The sequence below is a fragment of the Oncorhynchus mykiss genome, chromosome 22 (genome assembly GCF_013265735.2).
Source record: "Oncorhynchus mykiss isolate Arlee chromosome 22, USDA_OmykA_1.1, whole genome shotgun sequence".
In the NCBI taxonomy this organism is placed as follows: domain Eukaryota; kingdom Metazoa; phylum Chordata; class Actinopteri; order Salmoniformes; family Salmonidae; genus Oncorhynchus; species Oncorhynchus mykiss.
In genome coordinates, this window is record NC_048586.1 from 7,561,214 (window position 1) to 7,573,842 (window position 12,629).

The window sequence follows — 12,629 nt, forward strand, 5'->3', positions numbered from 1 at the left end:
CAGGGGTAGGAAACCCTGTTCCTACAGTGCTGCAGTACTGCATGATTTTGTTCCAACTAGGCGCCAAACCTGACCAACTGAGCCAAGTGATCAGTTCAGGGATTGCCTAAATTCAACACAATTGGTCTTCCAGGTCAGTTAAAACATGAAGTGTCTGCAGCACTCCAGCAACAGGGTGTCCTAATCCCTGTTGTATGGTGAACAAGGAAGTTTATGGTCCCAGAATCTTTTAACGTGTCTGTTTTCAGCGTTCAACACCATAGTACCCTCAAAGCTCATCACTAAGCTAAGGATCCTGGGACTAAACACCTCCCTCTGCAACTAGATCTTGGACTTCCTGACGGGCTTCCCCCAGGTGGTGAGGGTAGGTAGCAACACATCTGCCACACTGATCCTCAACACTGGAGCTCCACAGGGGTGCGTGCTCAGTCCCCTCCTGTACTCCCTGTTCCCCCACGACTGCATGGCCAAACACGACTCCAACACCATCGGTAAGTTTGCAGACGACACAACAGTGGTAGGCCTGATCACCGACAACACTGAGACATCCTATAGGGAGGAGGTCAGAGACCTGGCCGTGTGGTGCCAGAATAACAACCTATCCCTCAACGTAGCCAAGACTAAGGAGATGATTGTGGACTACAGGAAAAGGAGGACCAAGCACATCCCCATTCTCATCAACGGGGCTGTAGTGGAGCAGGTTGAGAGCTTCAAGTTCCTCGGTGTCCACATCAACACACTAGAATGGTCCAAACACACCAAGACAGTCGTGAAGAGGGCACGACAAAGCATATTCCCCCTCAGGAAACAAAAAGATATGGCATGGGTCCTGAGATCCTCAAAAGGTTCTACAGCTGCACCATAGAGAGCATCCTGACTGGTTGCATCACTACCTGGTACGGCAATTGAACGGCCTCTGACCGCAAGGCACTACAGAGGGTAGTGTGTGCGGCCCAGTATATTACTGGGGCTAAGCTGCCTGCCATCCAGGACCTCTACACCAGGCGGTGTCAGAGGAAGGTCCTAAAAATTGTCAAAGACCCCAGCCACCCCAGTCAGACTGTTCTCTCTACTAAAGCATGGCAAGTGGTACCGGAACACCAAGTCAAGGACTTAAGGGCTTCTCAACAGTTTTTACCCCCAAGCCATAAGACTCCTGAACAGTTTTTACCCCCAAGCCATAAGACTCCTGAACAGTTTTTACCCCCAAGCCATAAGACTCCTGAACAGTTTTTACCCGCAAGCCATAAGACTCCTGAACAGTTTTTACCCCCAAGCCATAAGACTCCTGAACAGTTTTTACCCCCAAGCCATAAGACTCCTGAACAGTTTTTACCCCCAAGCCATAAGACTCCTGGACAGTTTTTACCCCCAAGCCATAAGACTCCTGAACAGTTTTTACCCCCAAGCCATAAGACTCCTGAACAGTTTTTACCCCCAAGCCATAAGACTCCTGAACAGTTTTTACCCCCAAGCCATAAGACTCCTGAACAGTTTTTACCCCCAAGCCATAAGACTCCTGAACAGTTTTTACCCCCAAGCCATAAGACTCCTGAACAGTTTTTACCCCCAAGCCATAAGACTCCTGAACAGGTAATCAAATGGCTACCCGGACTATTTGCATTGTGTGCCCTCCCCAACCCCAACCCCCCAGACCCTCTTTTTACGCTGCTGCTACTCTCTGTTTATCATATATGCATAGTCACTTTAACTACACATTCATGTACATACTACCTCAATTGGGCCGACCAACCAGTGCTCCCGCACATTGGCTAACCGGGCTATCTGCATTGTGTCCAACCCACCACCCTCCATCCCCTCTTTTACGCTACTGCTACTCTCTGTTCATCATATATGCACAGTCACTTTAACCATACCTACATGTACATACTACCTCAATCAGCCTGACTAACCGGTGTCTGTATGTAGCCTCGCTACTTTTATAGCCTTGCTACTGTATATAGCCTGTATTTTTACTGTTGTTTTATTTATTTACTTTCCTATTGTTCACCTAATAACTTTTCTGCACTATTGGTTAGAGCCTGTAAGTAAGCATTTTACTGTAAGTATTCGGCACACGTGACAAATAAACTTTGATTTGATTTAATACCATTCACTTCATAGTTAAGAACCCTATAACAATATGACCATGTTCAAATACATGCAACTTAAACGTTTTAAATCACAAAATTTCGATCTGAAATCTTTTGGACATCAGAGCAATGTTGAGGGAATTATATTTGAGTCAGAAAATGATACTCATATGATAGCTAAGATATAAAAAAAACCTTGCAGAAAGCCTATCCAACTGACAATCTCTTAGAAAAAATTATAAACTATTGGAACCAAGACCTAAAAATAACTCTTTATTGCCACAAGATGGAGGGAGTGTTGGAACATAACCAACGACAGCTAACGAACATCTACGCTTAATCAAATACAAACTATGTTCAGAATGTATTATACACGAGACAAAATTTGTGGATGAATCAAATGCGTTATTATTTAAAAATTGAAAAAATATGGGCTACAGAGAGAAACAAAACAGCGCAATTTGAGGTCATATGAAATAGCCTTACAAGCACTGGAAATGGTGTGTGTCTATCTATTGTCTATATAATGGTTTATATTGCTAATAAAGCATGTATAATCTTACACACACAAAAATAAGTTTAAGCTGCAGTAGATGTTACCAAATTCTACATTCATCTGATTTCTCCTAAATTTCTCCTAGCATGTTCAATATTCATCTGCCTCTCCTTAGTTCCCTTCCTGTAAAATAGACTGATCTGACTGGTTACCATGGGAATAATACATGTAGGGAGCTCGGACTCAGGAAGTGTCTGATGTGGTATGTAGAATCTCACCTGGGGATGCTGGTCAGGTATGTGAGCACGTTGTGGAACTCCCTCTCCTGGATTTCTCCGAATGCAGGAAACTCTGGGAACACAATGATGGGGCTGCCGTTCTGCCCTCGGCCCCCTGGGAAAGAGACATAGAAGAGTTAAGAACAGAGAGTTCACTGGAACTGAGAAGACTCAGTCACATTCCTTTTTCATTTGCTTGACACAACTTCAACAAGGATTACCACAAGAGGGCGCCAGTGGAACTGGCAAACCAGACTGTTTTGATAAGGCGATAGGTTCAAGTGAGAGAGAAAGAAAGCAACACACGGCGAAAAAGAGAGAGAGGAGGGCGAGAAATACGGGTATCTTCTGCAGTATTTAAACACACACCGACATACACTTAGAAAATGGGGGAAATAGTCACACAAGCACACATGCCTGTGAGCAGCTGTACTATTAGCCCATGTGATGAGAATATCAATGTCTGCTTTTCCCTCTTCTATTATCACCCTAGCAACAGCAAATGCTCGGTCATCGTTTCACTGTCTGTTTTGACTCTCCTGCATCTGAGAAGAGGCAACCTCTCCGCAAAATGGACGCCGACAGGCAGAGAACAGTCCCCAAGGTGACCTTCCATGCAGAACATAGAGGGGGACAGAGAGGGGGGGAAAGTGTGTGTGTGTTGGGGGTGGGGGTAATCTATTCAATGAGGTGAATGCAGTGGTGAAGGAATCAATGTCAAAATAATATCATTATATTCGTTATATTATCGTTATCGTTATATTATCCATTTTGTTTTTCAATTAAGTAACATTTGTGGAAGTCTGCTCACAAGCCTAGTTGATTTCCGTAAAGCTTCTACTATGCATGCAGTACAGACACACTGAATTGACAAGACAACTGGAAAAACAGAAACTCTATATTTGGCTCATACGCAACAGAAACTGATAAACACGTATGTAAATACACACTAAACAAACACAGAGTCGTGAAGAAAATGAGCCCCAGTGTACAGTAGCCGGACTAACACGGATGAAAAAAATGATGAGCAGGAAAACAGGAGAGGAGAAATTTGAATGGCAAATCTGAGGGGTAAAGCAGACAGTTCATCTGAACTATATCAGGTAGAAGAACAGTACGGTCCTGTTATAGCAGACATCTGTATTATGGCAAGCAGACAGGCAGAGACATAGACAGGAAGTGTTACCTGAGAGGTAGGCAAACTGCTTCCTGAGGTCAGGGGTGATGTCGATGGCACAGAGGGGACTGCTCTCCTGCTGCATGATCTCATCTGGAGGAGCAGCAGAGCAACAACACAGTCAGAGTCACAGTCAGGACAAAACATATCGCATTGAATGAAAGAACCATTGCAAAAGTATGAAAGCGCTAGACATACTCACACAAAAACAGAACATTAAGTTATTACAGCATGTATAGACGTTATGAGCAGTACAGACGTGCAGAATAGTGAACAAATAATCATCTGAAACGCAGACCAGAGAGCAGAATGCTACAAATGCTTTGGGTCCTGACCCACCATTAATGAAACAAGTTTTCAGATAAAAGCCACAGCCATTCACTGCCTTCCCAGCTCTATCCCCCACGAACTCCCATCATTTGTATTCAAATCATTTGATAATGGACCTCCCTTGCAGGGCTCAGCATAGCCCCAGCCAGGCAGCCCCAGCCAGGTAGCCCCAGCCAGGCAGCCCCAGCCAGGCAGCCCCAGCCAGGTAGCCCCAGCCAGGCAGCCCCAGCCAGGTAGCCCCAGCCAGGTAGCCCCAGCCAGGCAGCCCCAGCCAGGTAGCCCCAGCCAGGCAGCCCCAGCCAGGCAGCCCCAGCCAGGCAGCCCCAGCCAGGCAGCCCCAGCCAGGCAAGCCCCAGCCAGGCAGCCCCAGCCAGGCAGTGAAGGTGGAGATGGGGTGACAAGACATGCTGCTTTGACTCAGAGGCCCAGGTCAGCAGGGAGGGAATGGCTACAGTAGGTTCGTAATCATTGCTTGTACACAGGAACAAAAGTAGTTCAGAGACACTGACACAGCCCCAAATCGCCCATTCTTCAGTCAGCATATTTCTACCTAGAAATGCAATTTCCTAAAAGCGGAACAGACTTCTTTCAATCACAGGAGGTTGGTGGCAGCTTAATTGGGGAGGACAGGCTTGTGGTAATGGCTGGAGCGGCATCAGTGGAGTGGTATCAAATACAATGGTTGGATGGTTGGACACATGGATGGTTGGACACATGGTTTGATGCCATTCCATTTACTCCGTTCCAGCCATTATTATGAGCCGTCCTCGCATCAGCAGCCGCCACTGGTATCGTTATTGTTCTGTAGTACCTGAAGGTGTGTACTGCCTCTATTGCTAATATGCGGTATGTGTCCAGTTCACAGGATATGCATAGCTGTTGGCTAATATTTCTGTTATTTCTGTCCATTTGTAATAATAAGGAGATCTGGTAGCACAATAGTCTATCAATTATTTATTTCTATATTATACAGTATAATCCACCTCACTCTAAGGATTATACCATACTTGTGCTGACTTTGCTGTGAGGGGTTTGGGGTTGAATCGGTATCAATGATTTACCAGAAGAGCAGTTGAGCTGAACTATTGACCAGGAGTCTCTAGTCTCTGTAACTGTGTACAAATAGCTCTAGTTTGGTATGCTAGGAGGTTGCAACTGTATAATATATAAATAAATCATTGATAAGAGTATTACAATAAAGTGTGCCTGTGCGTATGCGTGTTCACATCCTGCCCCTGGATGACATACATTAATAGCATGGATCCTAGAAACTCAAACAAGATGGTTACATACAGAACATACTATACTCCCATGCTCCCAGCCAGTCACAAAAATAGGTTTGTCTGCAACCATTTCTAAACAGCTACATATAGTTAGTTATACAGTGGGATCAAGCAGTTCTCTTTATGCAGGTAGTGCCAATACAGTGGGAGTCTGGCAAAAGTCCTACTGTTGAGACTGAGGGCCTAACAGTACAGAGCACAACAGATCGATGGAACAGAAAGCCACAGTGATGCTCTACACTATAGGATTATATTACACACACACACACAGACCACAGACACAGATAGAAAGATATTTAGCAGACGCTAACTCTTAAATGACTAAAATGTAAATGTAACGTTAGAAACGAGCCTGGCAGACTTTCTAGGGCCACAACACTGTTTATCTCACGGATGTCATGTCAGACCACTAACCAGAGATAACCACTCTCTCGTCTCTTGAATTATTCAGTGGCCAAGCCTTCCTTTCGGGACAGGACATCACTTTCAAGGTAAAGGAGCACTGCTGTTACGCAACACACTCACAGTAAAATGTTCTGAAGTAGAGAATGTCTAGGAGCATGTCTGTCTCTCCATCTCCCTTCATCACATCCCTTCTTCTCCAGTGAGCTAAAGGGATGATCTACAGAGAGTAATATTCACTTTTCTCTGAGCTTCCTGGGTGTGTTTCTGTCACTTCAACACTATGTCAAGACAAACCCTCCTCCTCACAGCTGCCCATGTCCCTTAATGTTGACGATGTGACAAGAAGCAAATGGCTGAGCTCTTTAATCACCACTTAATCAAGTCAGGATTCCTATTTGACTCAGCCATGCCTCCCTGCCTGTCCAACATTTCCTCATCTCCCACCCCTTCTAATGTGACTACCCGCGGAGCTTCTCCTTATTTTCCACTACCCCACTACAAAGTTTCTCCCTGCAGGCGGTCACTGAGTCCGAGGTGTTAAAGGAGCTCCTTAAACTTGACCCCAAAAAAACATCTGGGTCAGATGGTTTAGACCCTTTCTTCTTTAAGGTTGCTGCTCCTATCATCGCCAAGCCTCTCCAACCTTTTTAACATGTCTCTCCTTTCTGGGGAGGTTCCCATTGCTTGGAAGGCAGCCACGGTTCATCCTTTATTTAAAGGTGGAGATCAAGCTGATTCTAAATGTTATAGGCCTATTTCTATTTTGCCCTGTTGATCAAAAGTGTTGGAAAAACTTGTCAATAGTCTACTGACTGGCTTTCTTGATGTCTATAGTATTCTCTCGGGTATGCAATCTGGTTTCCGCTCAGGTTATGGATGTGTCACTGCAACCTTTGAAGGTCCTCAATGATACTTTCTTAGTGTCCAACAAGCTTTCTCTACCCTTAACCTTGCTCTGAACACCTCCAAAACAAAGGTAATGTGGTTTGGTAAGAATAATGCCCCTCTCCCCACAGGTGTGATTACTACCTCTGAGGGTTTAGAGCTTGAGGTAGTCACCTCATACAAGTACTTGGGAGTATGGCTAGATGGTACACTGTCCTTCTCTCAGCCTGTGGCTTTGATACAGTTGAAGTCGGAAGTTTACATACACTTAGGTTGGAGTCTTTAAAACTCATTTTTCAACCACTCCACACATTTCTTGTTAACAAACTATAGTTTTGGCAAGTCGTTTAGGACATCTACTTTGTGCATGACAAGTCATTTCCAACAATTGTTTACAGACAGATTCTTTCACTTATAAATCACTGTATCACAATTCCAGTGGGTCAGAAGTTAACATACACTAAGTTGACTGTGCCTTTAAACAGCTTGGAAAATTCAAATTTACATAATTTGAGTCAATTGGAGGTGTAATCAAAACAAATCTGCCAAGATCTGAGAAAAACATTTGCAGACCTCCACAAGCCTGGTTCATCCTTGGGAGCAATTTCCAAACGCCTGAAGGTACTACGTTCATCTGTACAAACAATAGTACACAAGTATAAACACCATGGGACCACGCAGGTGTCATACCGCTCAGGAAGGAGACGCGTTCTGTCTCCTAGAGATGAACGTACTTTGGTGCGAAAAGTGCAAATCAATCCCAGAACAACAGCAAAGGACCTCGTGAAGATGCTGGATTAAACAGGTACAAAAGTATAAATATCCACAGTAAAACGAGTCCTATATTAACATAACATGAAAGGCCGCTCTGCAGGGAAGAAACCACTGCTCCAAAACCGCCATAAAAAAGCCAGGCTACGGTTTGCATCCGCACATGGGGACAAAGATCGTACTTTTTTGAGAAATGTCCTCTGGTCTGATGAAACAAAAATAGAACTGTATGGCCATAATGACCATCATTGCGTTTGGAGGAAAAAGGGGGAAGCTTGCAAGCCAAAGAACACCATCCCAACCGTGAAGCACGGGGGTGGCAGCATCATGTTGTGGGGGTGCTTTGCTGCAGGAGAGACTGGTGCACTTCACAAAATAGATGGCATCATGAGGGAGGAAAATTATGTTGCTATATTGAAGCAACATCTCAAGACATCAGTCAGGAAGTTACAGCTTGGTCGCAAATGGGTCTTCCAAATGGACAATGACCAAAAGCATACTTCCAAAGTTGTGGCAAAATAGCCACAACAAAATAAATGATTCTCTCAACTATTATTCTGACATTTCACATTCTTAAAATAAAGTGGTGATCCTAACTGACCGAAGACAGGGACGTTTTACTCTGATTAAATGTCAGGAATTGTGATAAACTGAGTTTAAATGTATTTGGCTAAGGTGTATGTAAACATCTGACTTCAACTGTATGTGTTAAAGTTACATCTTGACTTGGTTTCCTCTATCGTAATCACTCCTCTTTCACCCCAGCTGCCAAACTAACCCTGATTCAGATGACCATCCTACACATGCTAGGGATGGCAGGTAGCCTAGTGGTTAGAGCGGACATGCCCCAAACTGACATGTTACATTATTCACAAAAACAAAACCAGTAGTGTCAGCTCAGCATTAGTACAGCACAGACGGTCTACGTCAATATTATTACAGCACCAAAACCGCATGTCACTTCAACAATGTCTATCGTCTACTGTAAGTAACAGTACACTGGTAGACAGAGACAGACAACCAACCAACCGAAAGACAGACATTAAGACCAACCAGTACCTGTCCTGTGCTGGAGCTTCAGCCACAGGTTGCTGACGTCGTGACAGAGCAGGGACACTTGGTTCAGGGCCATGCTGAGCCAGGCTCACCTCCTCTAGGTACTACTCATAGTGTAGACGGTCGTTTCAGCCTTATCCTAAAACACACACTGTCATGTCTGTCACTGTCTGTTTCACACTCTGTCTCTACAGACACTCCCCTTACATACAAACACCACAAATATTGAAGCTCTGCTGTGGGGATTCTCATTCCCCCCTTTCCCAACAGGGCTCTTTGTTTGGCCATGAGGGGACCTTTCAAGTGACAGCCTTGGGCTCTGGGCAGCACTGCACAGAGCTCTCTTTCATACACACAAGCACACACACACACACATGCAAACACTCGCACACAGTATATATTGAAATATTAAGCAAAATATTGAAACATATAGATGATCTAGCATGCTGGTTGCGTTATAGTGTACGCCATGTGTCTTTTGTGTGGCGCAGGCCATCGATTAGCTGGGCTGAGTGTCTATTTGTCATGCATAGGTCCACATGCACATGCAGTACCAGTCAAATGTTTGGAAACACCTACTCATTCAAAGGTTTCTCTTTATGTTTTACTTTGTATAATAATAGTGAAGACATCAAAACTATGGAATAACACATATGGAATCAATGGAATCTCGTAGTAACCAAAAAAAGTGTTAAACAAATCAAAATATATTTTATATTTGAGATTATTCAAAGTAGCCACCCTTTGCCTTGACAGCTCGTGTGCAAATCTATCATCAAGTACTGTAGGTGTGTCCAAATGTTTGACTGGTACTGTATGTGCATGTTTGCATGAGAGACTGCCAATGTGTTGTGTGAACTCCCCCGTTGCCCACATCCACGCTCCCTTTGATGTGGTATTGTCCCGTGTCGGAGTCACATGAGCGTGAACACAGGATACAGTGAAAAATGATCAGGAACAACAGCTGAACTGATCCTTTTAGTCAGGACAGAGGATAAGGAAGAGTGTTGTGTAGGTCCTTTCCCTCAACTGTCCTATCATATTCCCCTAGAGTAATGGAACACCGCCTAACACACACCTCTCTGTCTGGAGAGAGGGGAAATAATTCCCTGGGTCAGCCTACTCAATTCTGTGTGTGTGTGTGTGTGTGTGTGTGTGTGTGTGTGTGTGTGTGTGTGTGTGTGTGTGTGTGTGTGTGTGTGTGTGTGAAGGACAGGAGGGGTTCACGGTACATCCCTCTCTATAGACAGCATCACAGACAGACACATCTCACACAACATGCTGTGCCATCACAGAGAAACATGCTAGGCTGGTGACATCACAATAAATAGTCGCCATTATAATGAAAACGTTTAGATGCAAATGTAAACAAAGTGACACCATAAAGACAGTTGAATGCTTTGGTTAAGAATGTGAAAGGTTTGTGACGTCACAGAAGAGCAGAGTCCCATGCTGAAAATATAAGATAGGTGACATCACAAAGAGAACAGCGCATGGTTACCGGTAAACAGGTCTGTGACATAATGAAAAGTGGAGATCAATTATTTATTTTTTAATACATTTTTATTCATAATACAAAAATACACAACTTACATTGCTACATCAAACATGTCTAACAAAACACAGGTATTAACAAGAAAAGGCTAAAACATACAAAAAATATCAGTAGAATAATAAAATAATTTAAAAAATAAACAATTCTAGTGCAATTGTATTCAGTTATGCGCTGAGGGGAGATTAGCTCTCGTTAAAAAAGCCTGTTCAGTGACATCACAAAGGTACTGTATGTGCATGTGCACATAATGCTTTGTGACATCACAGAGAGAGCAGCACATATGCCCGTGTTTAGGGTGGCAGGTGACAGCAGGCCAGCGACCCACGGAGATTATACTAATCTATAGCACATGAATCTACACAGCACCCCAAACACACTAACACATAGGAACGATAAGTAGAGATCAGAGACCTATAACCTCCCTCACATCGTACAAATCCCACTAGAACCATCACCTACTACTGTTCGGTCTAGACACTCCATCTCACTATCCCAACAGGAAGCAGAGCTGAGAGGTCAGAGTTACTTTTTCTCTGGGTCAATTCTACTGGATACATGTAATGACTATTGATCTAAAGCAGGGTTCCTGTTACTGCTATATGAGCCGATCACCCCACCCAGACAGGTGACTCTGTCCACTGTGTGGCTCAGTGGCTGCTAACAGATGTTGATGGTATTAAGCAATTGATCATTGGAGAGAGACGTAAGCTTCTTCCTTTCATCATGAGACTTCAAAGCTGCAACCTGAGCTGAGGAGAGTAGAGACTAGGGGAACAGGAACAACAGAAGTTATGCGGGAAACTCACAAGATCGAAAATCGTTAACTAAGTACTGTATACACCCATGTGATTGTCACTTTCTGTGATATAGGGTTTCTTCCCTGGCAATATTGGTTACTTATGCCCTGAGGAGATTGGACAGTCTTAGCGTTAGTCAAGCAGCTACTGACAATATCACACAGACAGACGTAACAGCTTTCATTTATCCACCGACTGCTCAGGGGCAGTCACACAGTGAGCATGGCACCCTCTCACACAATCAACACACACCCATCACACCCCTGGCAGATCCCACAGAGGTATCATCTCTCTCCCTCCTCCTCCTCTCACTCTTTTTTTTCCCATTTACCTCATCTCCCATTCTTCCTTGTCCTCCCTATCTCTCTTCATCTACACAGAACAATACATTACTAAGCCTTCAGGGCCTTTACAATGGGTGTGGTTGGCAGCAGGTTTATCAGTTGATGATTCCCACCAGGAGCAAAGACACATACGTAGAAATATTATCTATCTGTGGATACAGAAACCATTAGAGAGATCTGGGACCTCTATCTTTCTCTCTGCCTCTAGAAACGGCTGCCAGTATCGGTAATGATGTCACAATGACATAGCAAGTGACGCAAAAAGAGTGGATTTCTGCGAAATGCTGTTTTTGAGGCCGGTTTGGATATATAAGAACTATTTTGAGCTACAGTAAATACATTGTGTACAGTGCATTCGGAAAGCATTCAGACACCTTACATTTTTGTTACATTACAGCCTTATTCTAAAATGGATTAAATAGTTTCCCCCCTCATCAATCTACACACAATACCCCATAATGACAAAGCAAAAACAGGTTTTTGGATTTTATTTTACAAATGTATTACAAATAAAAAAACAGAAAAATCACATTTACATAAGTATTCAGACCCTTTACTCAGTACTTTTTTGAAGCACCTTCAACAGTGATTACAGCCTTGAGTCGTCTTGGGTATGACGCTACAAGCTTGGCACACCTGTATTTGGGGAGTCTCTCCCATTCTTCTCTGCAGATCCTCTCAAGCTCTGTCAGTTTGGATGGGGAGCCTCGCTGTACTGCTATTTTCAGGTCTCTCCAGAGATGTTCGATCGGGTTCAAGTCCGGGCTCTGGCTGGGCCACTCAAGGACATTCAGACATGTCCCGAAGCCACTACTGCGTTGTCTTGGCTGTGTGCTTAGGGTTGTTGTCCTGGGTCTAAAGTAAGAATGTGTACTTTAGACCCAGTCTGAGGTCCTGAGCATTCAAAATCAAATCAAATTGTATTGGTCACAAACACAACATTTGGCAGATCTTACTGCGGGTGTAGTGAAATGCTTCTGTTCCTAGCTCCGACAGGGCAGTAGTATCTAAAAACAATTCGCAACAATACACACACATCTAAAGTAAAATAATGGAAATATATAAATATTAGATCGAGCAATGTCGGAATGGCATTGACTAAAATACAGTACATGAGATGAGTAAAGCAGTATGTAAACATTATTTAAACATTAAGTGA

The 12,629-nt window shown here is 43.8% G+C and overlaps 1 protein-coding gene across 11 annotated transcripts in view; it reads right to left on the bottom strand.

Moving 5' to 3' along the window:
* LOC110501299 (guanine nucleotide exchange factor DBS) overlaps positions 1–12,629 on the bottom strand; it is a 71,186-nt gene that overhangs the window by 34,956 nt on the left and 23,601 nt on the right. For 9 of the 11 annotated variants that reach the window (XM_036958591.1, XM_036958584.1, XM_036958587.1 and 6 more), the window contains exons 2-3: positions 4,054–4,137; positions 2,868–2,982 (exon numbers count right to left, since the gene is read on the bottom strand). In XM_036958591.1, the coding sequence (XP_036814486.1) occupies positions 2,868–2,982; positions 4,054–4,137 (199 nt within the window). Of the gene's footprint in view, positions 1–2,867; positions 2,983–4,053; positions 4,138–8,777; positions 8,936–12,629 lie in introns of those variants that run through there. The other 2 variants (XM_036958592.1, XM_036958593.1) reach the window with 2 other exon arrangements.